Source organism: Microcaecilia unicolor, chromosome 5, assembly GCF_901765095.1.
Source record: "Microcaecilia unicolor chromosome 5, aMicUni1.1, whole genome shotgun sequence".
NCBI classification, from domain to species: domain Eukaryota; kingdom Metazoa; phylum Chordata; class Amphibia; order Gymnophiona; family Siphonopidae; genus Microcaecilia; species Microcaecilia unicolor.
The window spans coordinates 230,865,769-230,885,546 of NC_044035.1; the positions used below are offsets into that span (position 1 = coordinate 230,865,769).

A 19,778-nucleotide genomic window follows, 5' to 3' on the forward strand; every position below is an offset into this window, starting at 1 on the left:
AGGGACAGGTAGGGTCAAGTGATGGTTTTTTGAGCAGAGGTGTGACTACAGCATGCTTGAAGGTGTCAGGGACAGTTGCAGTGGAGAAAGAGAGGTTGAAGATATGACAGATGGGGGGGGTGACAGTAGGAGAGATGGTGTTGAGTAAGTTGGTGGGGATGGGATCCGAGAAACAGGTGGTGCATTTCGAGGAGGAAAGAAGATGGGCGGTTTCCTCTTCGGTGATCTCAGGAAAGGAGGAGAAGGAGGCATGGGTTGGTTGGTTGAGGGAGTGAGTGGGCTATAGGGTGAAGAGTGGGTTGGTTGAGGAAGTGGGCTACAGGGTGAAGAGGAGGAGATGGTTTGGTGGTGAACTCGAGGTTGATCTTCTGCACCTTGTGGCGGAAGTAGTCAGCCAGTGATTGAGGAGAGAGTGAGGGAGGGCACTTTGAGGAGGGAGTTAAGTGTGACGAAGAGACGACGAGGGTTAGAGCTGAGGGAATTTGTCAATTGAGTGTAATAGTCCTGTTTGGCGAGGAATAGGGAGGACTGGAAGGAGGATAGCATGAATTTGTAGTGAATGAAGTCAGTATGGGTGCGAGATTTCCTCCAGAGGCGTTCAGCCAATCGGGCACAGGAGTGAAGGTATCGGGTGCAAGGGGTCAGCCAGGGCTGGGGATTAGTACGCCTTGTGGGACGGGAGATGGATGGTGCGAGGGCATCCAGTGCAGAGGAGAGAGTGGCATTGTAAGTGGAGACAGGCTTGTCAACAGACTCGGAGGACAAGATGGAAGGGAGGATATCAGAGATACTAGAGGATAAGGTGGGAGGATCTACAGCCTGGAGATTCCTGGAAGTAGTGGTTAGTGTAGGGCGGGACTGGGGAGGGTGATGAAGTGTGAAGGTGAGCAGGTGATGGTCAGAGAGAGGAAGAGCTGAGGCGCAGAAATTGGAGGGTGAGCAGGTAGAGGAGAGGATAAGATCAAGACAGTGGCCAGATTTGTGAGTAGGGGTGGTGGAGCTCAGCTGGAGGTTGAAGGAGGATGTTAGAGTGAGGAACTGAGAAGCATATGTGTCGGATGGGTTATCAGTGTGTATGTTAAAATCTCCAAGAATGAGGGATGGAGATGAGGGCTCAAGAAAGACAGAGAGCCATGCATCAAAGTTAGTGAGGAAGGAGGGGAGGGACTTGTTGGGGGGGCGGTATATGACTGCAACTCTGAGTGGCATCGGGTAGAATAGACGGATAGAGTGAACTTCAAAGGATGAGAAGCAGTGAGACTGCGGTAGGAGGAGAGGTTGAAAACTGCAGGAGGGTGAGAGTAGTAACCCGACGCCGCCACCGCGGCCGACTGGGCGGGGAGAATGGGAGAAAAGATAACCTCCATGGCAAAGGGCCATGACTGAGGCATAGTCGTCAGGGGAGAGCCAGGTTTCGGTAAGGGCGAGCAGTTGAAGGGAACGGGAGATGAAGAGATCATAGGTGAAGGAAAGTTTGTTGCATACAGAGTGGGCATTCCACAGGGCACAAGAGAAGGGGAGGGAGGAGGGGGGGAGGAGTGGAAAAGAGATGAGATTGGAGACATCCCGGAAACGTTTGTATGGATAAGACGAGGACATGTGTGGGGGACCTGGATTGGGATTGATGTCTCCGGCAGATAGCAGGAGAATGAGCAAAAGAGTACGGAGGAGGGAGGGGGAGGTAAGGCGACGAAGACGGGGTGCGCTTAGGAGGAATGAGGATGGGTTAAGGGCAGGAAGGAAGTGATGAAGGTTGAGAGCTAGGAGGGAGGAGGGGGATAGGAGAGATGGTGAAGGGATGGGCGGGGGTGGGTAGGGTGTTGCAGTAGTGAGCAGGACGAAAGAGAAATCCAATGTAAAACTAGTCTTTGAATAGAAGAATGTCCTTTGTGGCCTGCTCCTGTAGGACCACTGCATGCACTACAGTCTCTTGGGTAAAGCAATACTTCTTCTTGGCTCTGGGCTGGCTTCCCTGAGTTATCAGTACAGTTCTTAACATTTCACCAGCCAGCCTGCTTCAGGCTGAATCCAACATGTCCTACCTGGCTGTTGTGGTTCCAGTTCACAGGTATGCGGTGAAGGTGTATGCAGTAGCTTTCACTCCTTCCCTCCAGGCCTTCTTAATCCTACTCTGTTCCAGGGTTGCCAGGTGGAAAATTTTTTTCCAGCCCACTGGAGCCCAAAAAACAGCCCAAAAACCGCCCAAACACAAACCCCGCCCCTGACACCCCCACCCCCGCGTCATCACCCCCGCCCCCCGCCGTCAACAACCCCGCCCCCGCCGTCACCGGCCCCGCCTCCCACGTCACCGGTCCCGCCTCCCCGTCATCGGCCCCGCCTCTCACGTCATCGGCCCCGCCTCCCCGTCATCGGCCCCGCCTCCCCGTCATCGGCCCCGCCTCCCACGTCATCGGCCCCGCCTCCCACGTCACTAACCCCGCCCAAAACGTCATTAACCCCACCCAAAAACGTCACTAACCCCGCCCCCCCGCGGCCGAAAAAACCGCCCGAAGCACAAAAACCAGCCCAAAAAACCGCAACCCGCCGCGGGCAAAAATTTCCCGCGGCGGGTCGCGGAAACCGCCCAATTGGGCGGTAAAACCGCCCACCTGGCAACACTGCTCTGTTCCTGGATTCAGCTCCACCCCTCTCACTTCCTCCCTGGGCAGAGTTAAGGGTTTTAAGGTGCCTCACAGTACCTGAGGGATCCTTCTTAAGGGTGAGGGGCAGTGTTCTGTTTATCCCCTCTCACCATGATGGACCACTGCAGTATCATGTTGAATGTGCAATGTTCATAGCACCCAAATGCACTCCATTTATTTATGTATGTGTATATGAGAGCTGAACATGGAGTAAGTGGTCTGAGATATTTCCTCCCAGAAGTATTTCTTGGTGATCTGGAATGATGTTAGCATTATTATACAGTTACAGTGTGCCAAAGTAATTTGCATATACTTTTAACAAATGTTTAAATACTATTCTTTGTTATAGATTGTATAAAAATACAAGCAGTTACTGTTGCATAATTGATTTCTTTCAACACATAATTTCAGATTTTTTGATGCATAATTCCCTAGGATTTATACTGTCACAATTTAAACTGACAATGACTCATTCCAAATGAGAACTTATTGTTGCTTCTTTTTGACTGCTGTATGACCTCCTGATCCTGTCTGCTTTGTCTATGGATTTCAAAGACAGGCTTATGAAGTTCTATGTGCTCTATTCTAAGATATCACCAGATGGTTCCTTACTTATTGTATAGAAATGCTAAGTAGTAGTAGTAGTAGTAGTTATTGTCTGATTATTATCTCCATGAGAGAATAATTCAAAAATTTCACCAACCACCCTTTCTATGCACTAAGTGATAGTTTTAACTAGTGAGGAAAGTAGATTGTAAAATACTGGAGCATCCTACTAACTTTATTAGAAAAGAAAGAATTTAGCAGGTCAATTTACAGACTGCTGACATTATTTCAGAGTCTACAGGTACATGATTTTCAAAGTGAAAGTAAGCACATACTTTCCTTTTGAAAATTGCTTAAGGAAAAATGCTCACAAAGGCTTGCACCTACCTATTTTGTGAATACTTTTAATGATTGAAACACATATACTTTTGATTGCATACATGGTGGGCAGTTTTAAATAGCTCATTCACTTAAATGACTATCAATTTACATGCTTTTGAATATTGACCTCCCCCTCATTTCCTCCCAAATCCATCTCTGTAACCTGAGAAAATAGTACTAGATAATATGACATTTGAGATACAAAAGTATACCTATGTTAGGAATGCTAATATTGGTAAATGTACCGTTCTGTTTGTGTAATAGGAAATCGCTCGTCATCTACGTCCTCAAACACTCCGTGCTCGCTTTGGGAAAAATAAGATTCAGAATGCTGTCCACTGTACAGACTTACCTGAAGATGGAATCTTGGAAGTAAGAGATGGTGTAAATTTTTTTTAACTCAAAACCAAGTATACTAAAGGTATGGTACTGTATCAGGTGTACTAAAGGTATTGCATATTTATTTAATTTTAAAATTTTTAGCCCACTTACATTACAAACATACATAAGGTAAAAGACACATAGAGGGGCATAATCAAATGGGGCACCCAAGTTTTCATGAGGGCGTCCTCGCAGGATGGTCCCGCGAAGGGACGGGGAAACCTGTATTATCGAAACAAGATGGGTGTCCATCTTTCGTTTCGATAATACTGTCGGGGACGCCCAAATCTCAACATTTAGGTCGACCTTAGAGATGGTCGACCTAAATGTTGAGATGGTCGACCTTAGAGATGGTCATCCCCGGTATTCGGCCATAATGGAAACTGAGCACACCCATCTCAAAAACGACCAAATCCAAGCCCTTTGGTCGTGGGAGGAGCCAGAATTCGTAGTGCACTGGTCCCCTTGACATGCCAGGACACCAACCGGGCACTCTAGGGGGCACTGCAGTGGACTTCACAAATTGCTCCCAGGTGCATAGCTCCCTTACCTTGGGTGCTGGGCCCCCAAAACCCATTCCCCACGACTGTACACCACTACCATAGCCCTAAGGGGTGAAGGGGGGCACCTACATGTGGACACAGTGGGTTTTGGAGGGCTCACATTTACCACCACAAGTGTAACAGTTAGGGGGGGATGGGCCTGGGTCCGCCTGGCTGAAGTGCAGTGCACCCACTAAAACTGCTCCAGGGACCTGCATACTGCTGTGATGTAGCAGGGTATAACATTTGAGGCTGGCATAGAGGCTGGCAAAAAAGTTTTTTAAGTTTTCTTTTTTAGGGTCAGAGGGGGTTGGTGACCACTGGGGGAGTAAGGGGAGGTCATCCCCTATACCCTCCGGTTGTCATCTGGTCAGTTCGGGCACCTTTTCACGGCTTGGTAGTGGTTAGGGTGGTGGACTTTGGTCCTGGGGAACTGAGGAACTGAGTTCGATTCCCACTTCAGGCACAGGCAGCTCCTTGTGACTCTGGGCAAGTCACTTAACCCTCCACTGTCCCATGTAAGCCGCATTGAGCCTGCCATGAGTGGGAAAGCTCGGGGTACAAATGTAACAAAAATAAATAAATAAATAAGAAAAAATGGACCAAGTAAAGTTGGCCAAGTGCTCGTCATGGACGCCCTTCTTTTTTCCATTATCGGCCGAGGACGGCCATCTCTTAATCACGCCCCAGTCCTGCCTTTGCTATGGTGCCAACACGCCCCCATGAACTTTGGTCGCCCCCGCGACGGGAAGCAGTCAAGGACGCCCAAAATCAGCTTTCGATTATGCCGATTTGGGCAACCCTGAGAGAAGGACACCCATCTCCCGATTTGTGTCGGATGATGGGGGCCCTTCTCTTTCGAAAATAAGCCTGATAATCACCACAATCCACAATTTAAAATCTAAAGATTTTTTTTTTAACATATCCGCTGTCTAAGTCTGATTTTGGACATTTTGCTAAAAACGTCCAAAAATCAAGTGGTAAGCATAACCATTTTTGAACCTAAAACTGTTTCTCTTTTTGATTCAAAAATAATCTTTTATCTAGACATTTTTTGCTCAGTGCATTTTTATTTGGGGGCCATTTTGGAAAATAAAACATCCAAGAAAAAAATGCCCCAAAACCAGCCATTGGGGTGTCATTCTTAGTAGACTGGCCACGCAGACATCTCAGTAGAGCAGTGGGGCAGCCTAGGGGGCACTATAGTGGACGTTACATAAAAGGTCCCGTGTACACATGTCACCATTACCCCATTATATTGTATAGTGTGCCCTCTAGGAGCAGAAAAATACCTACTGTACCTCACTGTACACCACTGCAATAGCTCCCAAGCTTGCAGGTGTCACCTACATGTAGGTACAGTAGGTAGTTATTGTTTTTTCTAGTGTATCAGTTAGAGTGGGATATGGACCTGGGTCCTTTTTTCTACAGTCATCACTGACCAATAGACTACTCCTTGGCCCTGCCTGCTGCTGTAATAAGAAGCTGTCATAGAGCCTGATATCACTGATGTCACTGTCATTTCTTAGGGAGCCTAGGGTGTCAGTGACCACTGGGGGAGTAAAGGGGGGGACTATGCCTTAATCCCTCTAGTGGTCATTTAGGGCATCTTTTGGTCACTTAGGGCCTCTTTTACAAAGCCACACTAGCGATTCTGGCATGGCAAATGAGAGGAAGCCCATAGGAATTGAATTCCTATGGGCTTCCTCTTATTTGCTACGCAGGAATCGCTAGTGCTGCTTTGTAAAAGAGGCCGTTAGTTGTGATTGAAACAGGTCTAGGCAAAAACATCTTCATTTTGGCCCTAGATGTTTTTATTTTATTTATTTATTTATTTATTGCATTTGTATCCCACATTTTCCCACCTCTTTGCAGGCTCAATGTGGCTTACATTACAACATGAATAATGGAAATATATAAGAAATTATAAATTTAGTATTCCATAAGGATCTTGGGTAACATGAAAATGACAAAGAAAATATACATTTAGTATAGCATAAGGATCTTGGGTAACATGATAATAATAAAGGATAGTAGAATAACAAGCAAATATCGTGAGGTAGTTCTGGATCTATGTGTAGGGGTTCACATTATCTTTTTGGTATGCCTTGTCAAAGAGATGGGTCTTCAGTAGTTTGCGGAAGTTAGTTCATAGATCGTTTTTATGTTGCGCGGCAGTGCATTCCAAAATTGTGTGCTCAAGTAGGAAAAGGTTGACGTATGTGTTAGTTTGTATTTTAGACCTTTGCAGTTGGGGAAGTGAAGATTAAGGAATGTGCGGGCTGATTTTTTAGCATTCCTGGGTGGTAAATCTATCAGGTCTGACATGTAGGCTGGAGCGTCTCCATAGATGATTTTGTGAACTAGGGTACATATTTTGAACGTGATGCGTTCTTTAAGTGGGAGCCAGTGTAGTTTTTCTCGTAGGGGTTTAGCACTTTCATATTTTGTTTTTCCGAATATGAGTCTGGCTGTAGTTGCAGGAAACTATGTTTTGGTCCCACCCAAAACATGCCCCCTTGACATTTGGACAAAACATCTAATATCAGGGTGTTGGAAATTGCAACTTGAACATTTTTGAGAGAAAAACATCCTCCTGCCGCCTTATGAAGTTTTTTTTTTAAATGAACCCTTAGGCTAATCCTGGTAGCAAAATCTGTAACATTACCTATTGAGGAAAACCTGTACAAAATATAAGTCTACAGTGCTTTCTTAAATTGCTGCAATATTGTACATTGCCATAAATACCCGGCTAACTTATTCCAAAGCAACAGCCCAGTGATTGAAAATGAAACCTACCTAGTCTGTACATAATGTACATCCATCAAAGATGGTATAGAAAGCTGTCGTGAATTGTCAGATCGAAGTGATTTTGCAGGTTTATACCACTGCACTGCTTATGACAGACAGGTGCACCAGAGTAAATAGAGTTATACACCAAAATTTTATAAAACACCCTGTATTCCACTGACAACCAATGAAGCTGTTTCAACCCAAACGTTACATGCTCAGATTTGCCACAACCAAAAATCAATCTCACTGCTGAGTTCTGGATCATATCTTGAGTAATGAATGCTTTTAATCTTCATTTATGGAGAACAGTTCTGTGTGGTAGCCCCTGTGCTTCTCTGTGTGGTAGCCACTACATTCCAAGTCCAGTGTCATAGTTTTATATTTTTAAACTATGATAAATACACCAACTAATCTGGCAGGATATCCATTCTGAATCACACCTTTTTCCACAATACTCATGTAAAATGGGAATGACAAATGCACTTTCTCTCTCTCATTCTCTCCTGTCTTTATCATAAGTCCGTGACAAGAGTTATGTTCAGTAGAGTTCACAGATTGATAGGAATCTGACTGGAGCCATTATGTAAATCAGCCAGACCTCAATTTGGGGGGGGGGGGGGGGGCTGAACCTAAAGTGGGGGTGCATATGTTGCTCCACCTCCCCCACTACTCTCCCCCCCTTGCAAACCCACAAACCTGGGCTGGCGGGGGTTCTCAAGCCCTGCCAGCAGAAGCCTTCCTCCAGCGCTGTTCGTTACCACTCCGCCTGCCCTGCTTCCCCCTCATGGCACGCATGCTCGATTTTAATTAAATTGAGCATGCACGAAGCCTCATGCATGCTCAATTTCACTAAAACCAAGCATGTGCGCTGGGGGAGGGGAATCAACGCAGGCAACAAGGTGGCGAACAGTGCTGGTGGAAGGCTTCTGCTGGCAGGGCTTCGGGGCCCAGGCTCCCAAGGCTCCCCCTCCATGGCTACGCCACTGATGTAAATGCTTCTACTTTGGTTCTTTGAAATAGGCTGAGACCACCTTCTCCTTACACATAGGCTAACTTAGGTAGGATTGGACTCGACCAATGTTTCATTTCACATAGGTTATTTATTTATTAGGATTTATTTACCGCCTTTTTGAAAGAATTCAGTCAAGGCGGTGTACAGTAAGAATAAATCAAACATAAGCAGTAGACAATTGCAGCAGTAAAAATCTATATAAATAATTCTCACCTCCAATTCTGAAGCTCACAGTGTGGCAGGGAAACACTGAAGCCCTGTACTGTTGTAGCCTGTCAACACCACTCACTCTCACTGTCACTCATACACCTGCCCTCAGACACGCCCCCAGACACGCCCCATCCGGACATAATTCACAACCCCAACGTTCGAATGAAGCCCCCAAGCTCCATCCACTTCCTAAAGGGTTTGTAAGTTAATGGTGGTGAAGCCTCTCTACTCACCATGTCTTTCGGACACGCCCTCGCGTCGAGCGTGATGATGTCACAACCGAACTGCGTACATGTAACAGCTTCGTAGGCGAATCGGGAGCAGGGACCCTAACAATCTGTTGTGCGCATGTGTCACCCCCACCCCCCCCCCCTCCCAGACGCCGACAAACACAACCGTTCACAGGCCTGGAACCTCCGACGGATCGAGAGGTACGGAAGGAACGGGTTAGGAGGAGGTGGAGCCAGGATGCAAGTGGCCAATCCGGGGCATTGGAGGCATGGCAACAGTTCCCGGGCTTCACACCCGCAAGAGAAGCGCTATCCTTGCAGCGCTGGCGCTGCCAAAATGCCTGCCACTCCAAACTGCACCACTGGCAACAGCGACGCACCGGCGCCGCCATGATGGCCGGCGTTACAATCACGGCGACAAGTGTGGTGTCGGAGCATCGGCCCAGCCAGTATGGCCGATGCTCCCCTTCACGGAGGTGGCGCCAAGCAGCGGGCAGGACGCGCACCAGGTGAGGACCGCGACAGGTGCTCAATTAAAAAGAAGTTGGGTTATTTAGATCTTCAGCTACTTCAGAAGTGCACGCGCACCGTAAAAACTGTTAAACAGGCCCTCATAGCAGTCAGGGAAGCTGGGATTGAAGGCCTGGCAGTGCCTCTCTCCAGAGAACCTGTGAGACCCCACAGGTTCCACACTAAATGACAGAAACTGACCACAGGAAAGAGAATGAGGAGGCAAATCAGGTAGCACTGACAATTCAGAAGCACACAGACCATCTCACACCTCAGACACCCAGGATTTGAAGGCACCCAAGGACAGCAGTGGAAGACTAATGTAGCAGTCACATACACAATGGAATGAATGGGGGCAGATGAACAGGGAATATTGATGGTAGAATGAAAAGGCAAGGAGTGTGTATGGAAGACTGAATGGAATGCTGCAAGGGGTTGGGGGAGGAATCACTGTTGGGGCTATGGTTCAGGAGACTGGGTTAAGTAACAGATCCTCTGGAGAAAAACCTGCCAATGTTTGGGTTCAATATGGGAGGGGAGGGGCAGGAGAAGTAGAAGAGATGGGGATACAGGGAAGAAGAACAAGACTATTGGCAGGACATGGAGGGAGGGAGGGGACGCACCTTGAAACTGGGAGGGAGGGGACGGGACGCCCCTGACACTGGGAGGAAGGGTAAAAAACCCTGGAATGGGGGGGGAAGGGGGACCCTGGAACGGGGAGGGACCCTGGAAGAGGGAGAGGGAGGGCCCCCTGGGAGGGAGGAGGAGGGCCCCTGGCACACACTCTCAGACTCACACACAGTCTCTCTCACAGACACACTCGCACCCAGTCTCTCTCACACACACACTCGCACATTCACTCTGTCTCTCGCACAGTCACTCTCACACACACACTCTGTGACACATACACACTCTGAGGAAAACCTTGCTAGCGCCCGTTTCATTCCTGTCAGAAACGGGCCTTTTTACTAGTATTCAAATAACAATACAAAGTATGGTATAGTATACTCCTTACAATGTCTAAACAATATGTAAACACATTTTAATAGACATCATAGGTGTGAAGACGAGGACGAGGGGGTGGATAAAATGGAAGTGGAAGAGGAAGAAGTGAGGAGGGTCAAGAGAAAAGGGAGACAGAACAGAGCCTTCCCTTGCTACTTCCCCAGAGAGAGAAAAGAAAAGGGTTTTCCCCCCATGGGAAAATGGAGGATGGAGAAAGACTACAGTACCCAGCAGCCCTGGGGAAAACCCTGGTACAGGAACTATTCTCCCCAGCAGCCTCCAGAGAGCACCTTGACAAGGCCAGGGAGTTATCCCCAGGGGGCAGTCAGGAGAAGGAGGAACAGCTGAAAAGTGGGTGGGACAAGGAACCCATGGAGTGGCAAGAGGCTGGAGAGAGAGAGGGGGGGGGGGGAGAGCCTGGAGGAGCCGATGGACATAGCAGCATGGGCTCAGTCACTGGGAAGAAAGCTGAGAAAGCAGGTGACTTCTTGGTAAGGCAGCTGGGCTGAAAGGGGAAAGAAGAAGGGTCATGCGGGAGGTCAGTGATAATGAAGGTGGGACCCTTGTATCTCCCCATAGAGTTCTGGCTGTTTTTGAATTATGTGCTGCTGAACTACTCAGAGTGAAAAGTGTGCTGTTTTGGGGCGGGATTATTGTTTTCCCCTGTGTGAACTACTCAAAGTAAAAGGAAGAAGGTTTTTTTTAACTGTTTGCCACTGCACTGGGAGAAGACGTGTAGCAGTGGTTTCTGTTTTGTTTGCTGCAGCCGGTAGCCGCTCTCCAGAGAGGGGGGGAAGCGCTGGGCTGTGGGACTGCTTAAGGAGGAACAAACTGAGTGCTGGAAGCAGTGGGGTTTATCTTTCTTTTTACCCTGCGGTGCTGATTCCTTTGCAAAGGGAAACAGTGGGGTTGTGTTTTCGGTTCCTGTCTTTGTTTTGAACTGCTTGACTGTGAGCACCAAGGAAATTAAAACTTACTGATTTGCTTTTTGAGTTATTGGTCACTCCAAGGCGTACCCTGTGGATCACAGTGGGCTATGGGGCTGGGCATGAAGCTTGGCCCATAGCCGAAGTCGCAAAGGAGGCGGCGAGGTCCTGAGAACCCCTGGAGGAGGGACGGATCTTTCACATAGGGTATAACCAAAGATGGAACATATAGATAGGTAAGAAAGTAAGAGGAGTTACAAAATAAAGGGACTAATTTAAATAAAGTTGCGTGTGTGTGTGTGTGTGTGTGTGTGTGTGTGTGACTAAGAAGCATAGGCGCGGTCGGTGGCCCAACTGTTTGGGGAGGCTAAAGGGAGTGGGGTTAGGGGTGGTGCCAAGGGTGGGGCTTACATCCATAATTGTCTGACAACACACAGAAAAAAAAACATTTAAGTAAAATAGTCACAATTAATACCTTTTATTAACTTTAGGTATTAGATATGTATCATATGTCAAAGAAAAAGTGGTTGCTCAAAGCATATACTAACTATTCAAAAATGTTATCAAATATTAAACTGCTATTTCCATCCATGGAAAATCCCAAAATGAAATGGTCACATTAGTGAGGTAACATCCGGCGACTAGACTTCGCATCATAGGTGTCAGTGATCTGCTCAGGGTTAATATCTCCAGCAAGATCACTTTCAATGTTCAGTAAACATAAAGCTGTCAGTCTTTCCTGACCCATTGTGGATCTCAGCCAGTTTCGTACACATCTCATGGCAGAAAAGCATCTCTCACAGGTAGCTCTACCAACAGGAATAGTAAGTGCCAGTTTCAAAAGCTTTTTAAAATTTGGATAAAAAGTTGTTGAAGCAGCTGCTTTCAGAGTTTCAAGCACTTACCAACACTAAACCACATACACATCTTTGGAACAATTCAACATCAGATCTTCCAAAATATTCTAAAACCATGTCTGATGTTATGACAAACAAACTAAAATTAATTTAAAGTGTTTATGTCACCTCAGTAAGGCCAACACACAATCTCTCCACTGCAAAACACTATACACAAACTTGTGCAAAAACACACTCAGAACCTTACCAACTCATAACAGCACTAATTCCAAGGACAGGACGAGCTACAAACTTATGCATAGAAAGGCAGCACTGTAATTACACCGGGCTCTAAAACACCAATACACTGCCTAGAAAAAAAAAAAAAAAAGGGCTTCAAATACTACACGCTAGCAGAATACTGCACCTTGATCACACATGAAAAACACATGACAACAGATATGACACAAGGAACTAGAAATCAAAAGATATGAAGGCAAAATACTGAACTGGAAAGTTACCTCAAGAAGTCGGACTCTGCATGCAGCAATACTAGAGAAATTAAACCTTAAATGCAAAATATCACAGATTCACATTTCCAAAAGCTGGCATATTCCAATTAATAAATTCTGAATAAAATACTTTTTTCTACCTTTGTTGTCTGAGCATTTAGTTTTTCTATTCGTGTTGTGATTGGCTCAGAGACTTCCAGGTCTCTCAGCTGAGTGAAGCACGTCCAAAAAGGACGTTTTTATTATTGTGGGGGAGGGGGGGGGGAGGACATTCAAAAAGGACGTCTTTTTGGATGGACTTCCTCAACTGCCCTCTCCTGCTAGGATCGAGCTGCATCGGAGCTTTCCTGCAGAAGGCCGTGGAGGGGGTGAGCGGCGCGGCGTCTTCCTTTCGTGTGGCACAGAGGCGTATTTGACATATGCAGAGCAGCCAGCATAACGCTTGGCTGCTCTGTCATGCTCGACCGGCCGAATGGCCGACTGTTTACCAATGGAATAGAGAATGCAAGTGAGCTACAACAAGCAGCTCATTTGCATTCCTTTTCCTTGATGCATGCCCATTCCTTACCAATTTGCTAAGGGAATCAGTAAGGGAAGGGCTTTAACGAGTCTTTAGTGCATCTTCTCCTCAGCTCTATCCCTTCTCTGCAGCTTGGAATGGGTGCTAACAAGGCACACTCTTCCTGCCTTGCAAGGGTCAATGGCTACAGTTCCCAGAAGACTGTTTTCCCTCAGCCTGCCCTGCCTCCGAGGGCTTCGTTTCCATGGCTGGAAACACCTTCTCCCAGAAAAGAACAATGAGGCTTCTGTATAAGGTAAGTTCCTGGCTTTTCCTGGGAGAGACACTGATCTGCTCAGCCTTTCTTTTTGTGTCCCCCATGGATCTTGACAAGCATAGCCTGTCACAACATGCACGCACCAGTGGCATACCAAGGGGGGGGGGTCGGTGGGGGCAGCCTGCATCACCTTGGTTGTAGTTTTTAAGGGGGTGCTTCCCATTCCCACACTGTTCCTTCTTAAGAGCGGCCCCAAGCATTTCCACACCTTCCTGCAGCGGCGCAGCCTCAACCCCCGCTGGGCCCCAGCCACTGCTACTGCTTCTCCTCTAGACTAGCAGCATCAGTAAAAACAGTGATTTTTAACTTGTTTTTGCTGCTGCTGCTAGTTTGGAGCAACAGCATGTTGAGGGGAGGAGAATCAAGATACAGCTGGAGAGAAGAAAGATGCAGGATCAAGGAGAGAGGGGGGCACAGGTTAGATGGAAGGGAAAGAGAGGGAAGGTGCCATATGGAAGGCGGGAGAGGGCAGACATTGGATGGAAGGTCAGGGAAAGAGGGCAGATGCAGGACAGAAGGGGGGGAGAGAAGTCAGTGGATGGAAGGGGCAGAGAAAGAGGGCAGATGCTGGATGGTGAATGAAAGGGGCAGAGAAAGAGGTCAGATGCTGATAGGAAGGGAGAGAGAGGGAAGACAGTGGATGGAAGGGAAAGAGAAAGAGGGCAGATGCTGGATGGAAGGAAGATAGTGGATGAAAGGAGCAGAGAGAGGGGCAGATACTGGATAGAAGGAAAAGAGAGGGAAGATGAAGGATGGAAAGAAAAGAGGGGGCAGATGCTGGATGGAAGGGAGAGAGAGTAGATGCTGGGCACAGAAAGAGAGCCGATACTGGATGGAAGGAAGAAAGAGAAAGCAGACAGTAGATGGAAGGGGCAGAGAAAGAGGGCAGATACTGGATGTAAGGAAGAGAATGAAGAGAAAATGAGGAAAACAGAAACCAGAGATGACAAAGGTGATAAAGTTTTTTTTTGTTTTGTTTTCTGCTTTAGATTAAAGAAGTATTGTAGCTGTGTTAATAAACGTTTATAAATAAAAAATGGAAATAAGATGATCTTTTTATTGAACTAATCTTCGTACATTTTTGATTAACTTTCAAAGACCAAAAACCCCTTTCTCGGGTCAGGACAGGATACCGTAACAGCAGTATACTGTACTGACCTGAGGAAGGAAGTTTTGGCCTCTAAAAACTAATTGAAAAATGTATTAGTCCAATAAAATGGTATTATCTTATTTCCCATTTATGTTTTATTTCTCTATGTTAATTTGTAAAGTAGTGATTGATATTTGTTAATTTTTTAAAATTTTACATCTGCTATCTTTATATTTTGCACAGTACAAGGAGACATGCATCACCATTTCTGTGGTGTTGCATTGTATGCAGAGTCTGTCTTCTTGGGAGTTCAGTTTAATTTTTGTCTACATATTTCTATTTTTAGTTTGTGGTTACTTATTCTATACTAAGTAGTACTCCCTGATGATATCAGGGATCATAGCAAATTTTTAGTTGATTCATCTGGCATTTACTAGGCCCAAGTTCCCAAGTAAAATTAGTAAAAACAACGTACGACCACCTAAATTTCCAGAAAGAACTAAAAACAAACCTGTTCAGGAAGGCATATCCCACCGATCCAACATAAAGACTGAGTTCCTGCAACACAACAAAACCAAAGATTGTAATGGACACACCCAACTTCCCCCTTCCTCCCTAAGTTCCCCAATATAACAACCATACATGAACCCTATTCTAACATAATAATACCTTGTATTTGTTCATACCGGAAATGACAAACGCCATTACGGTACTATGTAAGCCACATTGAGCCTGCAAATAGGTGGGAAAATGTGGGATACAAATGTAGCAAATAAATAAATACTGGATGAGGGTGTATCTGTGTCCTGAGTTTGTGAAAAAGACATGGTTTTCTGTTGTCATTGACTGTGCTGGTTTGTTTAGTTTTACAATGGGTGTATTGATGATCTGGTGTTCACTGCAATGTTTAGGATGCTGCCTTTTCCTAGGTACTGTACATCCTTGTTGTGTGACTTGTGGATTATTACTAAAAATATTTTTTTCATATAGCGGAAGGGGGTGTTAAAAAATGATCAACTCCAGTGTCAAATATGCTAGTTATGCCACTGCACATACCCTCCTCCCACCCCAACCTAGCGCTGATCAGAAGTAGAAAGAAAGGAGTAGCTGCGCATAGGGCCATAGCCTCTTCTGCCATCTGATACTGAATGTAAAGTTTGAACCACGTGATTCAAATTTTGCATTTACTCCTGGATTTCATATAGTTCACCTAAAGATTGGCACCAAAATCGGTGCAGATTCTGTAACAATGCGTGTAATTTAACAAGTTTAATAAGCTAATGAGCACTAATAACAGCACTTATCAAGCAATAATGAGCACTAATTGGCACTGATTAGAATTTACGCACACATCTCGCTAAGCGTATTCTGTAATGAAGTGCGCTGAACTTCCAAAGTGCGCAGGCAAAAAGAGGCGTGATTATGGGCAGGGAAATTGTAGAATATGGCCTGGTTTGCCTAAATCTACGCGCAGGGATTTACACCAAGTTTTCATTGCTGTAAATGGATATGCGTAGATTTAGGTGCTGAAATATGAACTAAACGTATTCTGTAATCGGCGCCTAAATCTAGGCACTGATTATAGAATATGCATTGTCAGCACTGATTTCATCACCGATTTTAGCACCAAAACAACAGAGAAGGAGCAACATTCCAGCTGTAGTCATCTGGTTCCCCAGGCATACATAGAGCTACATGATAGCGGACACGACCCATCCCTACAGGGCACAGTGTGAACAAAGTAGAGGAGGAAGAGTAGAGCCGTCCAGGGAAAGAGCTAGAAATGCAGTCTAGTCAGGCCTGCCATCTAAGAGCTTCAGAAGTAACACTGTCACCACCATTCCCCTTTGTTGATATGGCCAAGTCTGCTGAGGAATCCCCTGGATATGGTTTTGTGGCAGACGCTATGGCATTGCAGAGTGAAGACCAGATGGTAGCTTGTGGTGATACTGTAAGCCACTCTAGAAGACATCACAAGCTCTCTAGACTTCAGTTTCCATAGCCCCACACTGTTTCCACCAGCAGAGGACTAAAAGGCGTATCCCCTTCATTCTAAGGTTAGGTGCCAGTATCCATGCTTAGGTTTTAGTATAGTAGCATTTACACACGTAACTGTTACAGTTACACGTATAAGTGCTAGGTGGGAGCTAACTGTCATTCTATAATTTTAGCTCAACTTCTCAGGAGGTGGCACATTGGCAGGGCATGGGCACGTCTAATAATTACTGTATATGCGTAACTTATAGAATACTGTTAGTTACACACTTTAGGTGTGCACTTTTACGACTGCTTTTGACATGGCATAAGTGGGCTCACTTAACTGTTATTCTCCGAGGACAAGCAGGCTGCTTGTTCTCACTGATGGGTGACGTCCACGGCAGCCCCTCCAATCGGAATCTTCCTAGCAAAGTCCTTTGCTAGCCCTCGCGCGCCCGCGCGCACCGCGCATGCGCGGCCGTCTTCCCGCCCGAAACCGGCTCGAGCCGGCCAGTCTTCTTTCGTCCGCACTCGGTACGGCTGTGTTTTTGTCGTGTCGAGCCCCGGAGAGTCGACCTCGCGCGTCCATTTTAAATAGACGTGTTTTTTTCTTCGGAAAAGTTCTAAATTTGTTCGGGAAGTGCTCCGGAAACCCCCTTGGGTTTCGTTTGCCCCTTCCCGTGTTTCCAGTTTTTGCCCCGGTAAGTTTTCTTTCGTCGTCGGGGTAGGCCTCTTTTCGGCCTCGGTCGAGATTTTTCTCCCTTAAATTTTTGGTGCTCCAAATTCGTCATTTCGGATTTTGATTTCGCCGGCGTGATTTTTCCGCCCATGACATCGAAGCCTTCCAGCGGCTTCAAGAAGTGCACCCAGTGCGCCCGGGTAATCTCGCTCACTGATAGGCACTCTTCGTGCCTTCAGTGTCTGGGGGCCGAGCACCGTCCTCAGAACTGTAGTCTGTGTTCCCTGTTACAAAGGCGGACTCAGGTAGCGAGATTGGCCCAGTGGAACGTTTTGTTCTCGGGCTCTTCGTCGGCATCGGCACCGGGGTCATCGTGTGCATCGACGTCATCAGCGTCCAGACCTTCATCCTTGGCCGCCAGTGCATCGAGTGCATCGAGGCATCGGCCCTCTGCATCGGCGCCGAGACATCAGATAGCTGCATCGACGTCGGTGGTACCGGGACCTCGTCTCCTGATGTCGTCGGACGGTGGTGCATCGGGTGGAGTGCAGGTGAGGGCTGTCCATTCCCCTGCTGGTGGCGGTGAGCCTTCGGGTGGGTCTCCCCCTACCCTGAGGGCTCCTGCGGTACAGCCCCCCCGGGATCGACCTCCTTCGACCTCGGCCCTGAGGAAGCGACGGATGGATTCTACGTCCTCCTCGTCGGTGCCGGGGAGCTCGACACCGGTCTCCTCCCCGCGTCGGCACCGAGAGCTCTGGGTCGCCGAGGGAGTCGGCACCCAGCAGGCATCGGCACCGAGAGGACCGCTCACCCTCTGTTCAGGAGGTGTCGATGCGCTCCACTCTGGACAGCCCGGACCAGCCTCCACGCCCGGAACAGGTTCTGACGTCGACGCCTGCATCGACCTCCCTACCTTTCTCTGCAGCCGCTCTGAACGAGAGCCTCCGGGCCGTTCTCCCAGAGATTCTGGGAGAGCTGTTGCGCCCTACCCCTCCGGTACCGGCGGTGCTTGCGCCTCCGGTACCGTCGAGCGTGGCGCCGGCTGGCTCATCGCCCGGGGTGAGGTCCCCGACGTCGGTACCGCGTGCGGTGCCGACTGCGGCCACCTCCCAGGAGGGCTCCCCGACTACGTCGGCGGAGGGAGCTTCGCCGATGCGGGCAAGGGAGTCTACCTCTCGACGCCCCCATCGTGGACGTGGCTCCACGGAGTCGAGCCGGGCGAGGTTGCAGACACAGGTCCGTGAACTTGTGTCTGACACCGAGGGTGAGGCCTCGTGGGAAGAGGAAGAAGACCCCAGATATTTCTCTGACGAGGAGTCTGAGGGTCTTCTTTCCGATCCCACTCCCTCTCCTGAAAGACAGCTTTCTCCTCCCGAGAGTCTGTCTTTTGCTTCCTTTGTCCGGGAGATGTCTACGGCCATCCCCTTCCCGGTGGTTGTGGAGGACGAGCCCAGGGCTGAAATGTTTGAGCTCCTGGACTATCCTTCTCCACCTAAGGAAGCGTCCACTGTTCCCTTGCACCATGTCCTCAAAAAGACATTGCTTGCGAACTGGACCAAGCCACTAAGTAATCCCCACATCCCCAAGAAGATCGAGTCCCAGTGCCGGATCCATGGGGACCCAGAGCTGATGCGCACTCAGTTGCCTCACGACTCTGGAGTTGTGGATCTGGCCCTAAAGAAGGCTAAGAGTTCTAGGGAGCATGCTTCGGCGCCCCCGGGCAAAGACTCTAGAACCTTAGACTCCTTTGGGAGGAAGGCCTACCATTCCTCTATGCTCGTGGCCAAAATCCAGTCTTACCAGCTCTACACGAGCATACACATGCGGAACAATGTGCGGCAGTTGGCGGGCTTGATTGATGCTCTTCCCCCTGAGCAAGCCAAGCCTTTTCAGGAGGTGGTCAGGCAGCTGAAGGCGTGCAGAAAATTCCTGGCCAGAGGGGTGTATGACACCTTTGATGTTGCGTCCAGGGCCGCTGCTCAAGGTGTGGTGATGCACAGGCTCTCATGGCTGCGTGCCTCCGACCTGGAAAATAGACTCCAGCAGCGGATTGCGGACTCGCCTTGCCGTGCGGACAATATTTTTGGAGAGAAAGTCGAGCAGGTGGTAGAGCATCTCCACCAGCGGGATACCGCATTCGACAAGTTCTCCCGCCGGCAGCCTTCAGCATCTACCTCTACAGGTAGAAGATTTTTTGCGGGAAGGAGGACTGTTCCCTACTCTTCTGGCAAGCGTAGGTACAACCCTCCTTCTCGACAGCCTGCGGCCCAGGCTAAGCCCCAGCGCGCTCGCTCTCGTCAGCAGCGTGCGCCTCAGCAAGGCCCCGCGGCTCCCCAGCAAAAGCAAGGGGCGAGCTTTTGACTGGCTCCAGCAGAGCATAGCCGACATCCAAGTGTCAGTGCCGGGCGACCTGCCGGTCGGGGGAAGGTTGAAAGCTTTTCACCAAAGGTGGCCTCTCATAACCTCCGATCAGTGGGTTCTGCAAATAGTCCGGCAAGGATACACCCTCAATTTGGCCTCAAAACCTCCAAATTGTCCACCGGGAGCTCAATCCTACAGCTTCCAGCACAAGCAGGTACTTGCAGAGGAACTCTCCGCCCTTCTCAGCGCCAATGCGGTCGAGCCCGTGCCATCCGGGCAAGAAGGGCTGGGATTCTATTCCAGGTACTT

General features: G+C 48.1%; 1 protein-coding gene across 2 annotated transcripts in view; it reads left to right on the forward strand.

The window, feature by feature from the left end:
- NME7 (NME/NM23 family member 7) overlaps window positions 1-19,778 on the forward strand; it is a 525,560-nt gene that overhangs the window by 439,545 nt on the left and 66,237 nt on the right. Inside the window, exon 11 of one of the 2 annotated variants that reach the window (XM_030203850.1) lies at window positions 3,834-3,990. In XM_030203850.1, the coding sequence (XP_030059710.1) occupies window positions 3,834-3,968 (135 nt within the window). In that variant the 3' untranslated portion in view covers window positions 3,969-3,990. The remainder of the gene's footprint in view (window positions 1-3,833; window positions 3,991-19,778) is intronic. The other variant, XM_030203849.1, reaches the window with a different exon arrangement.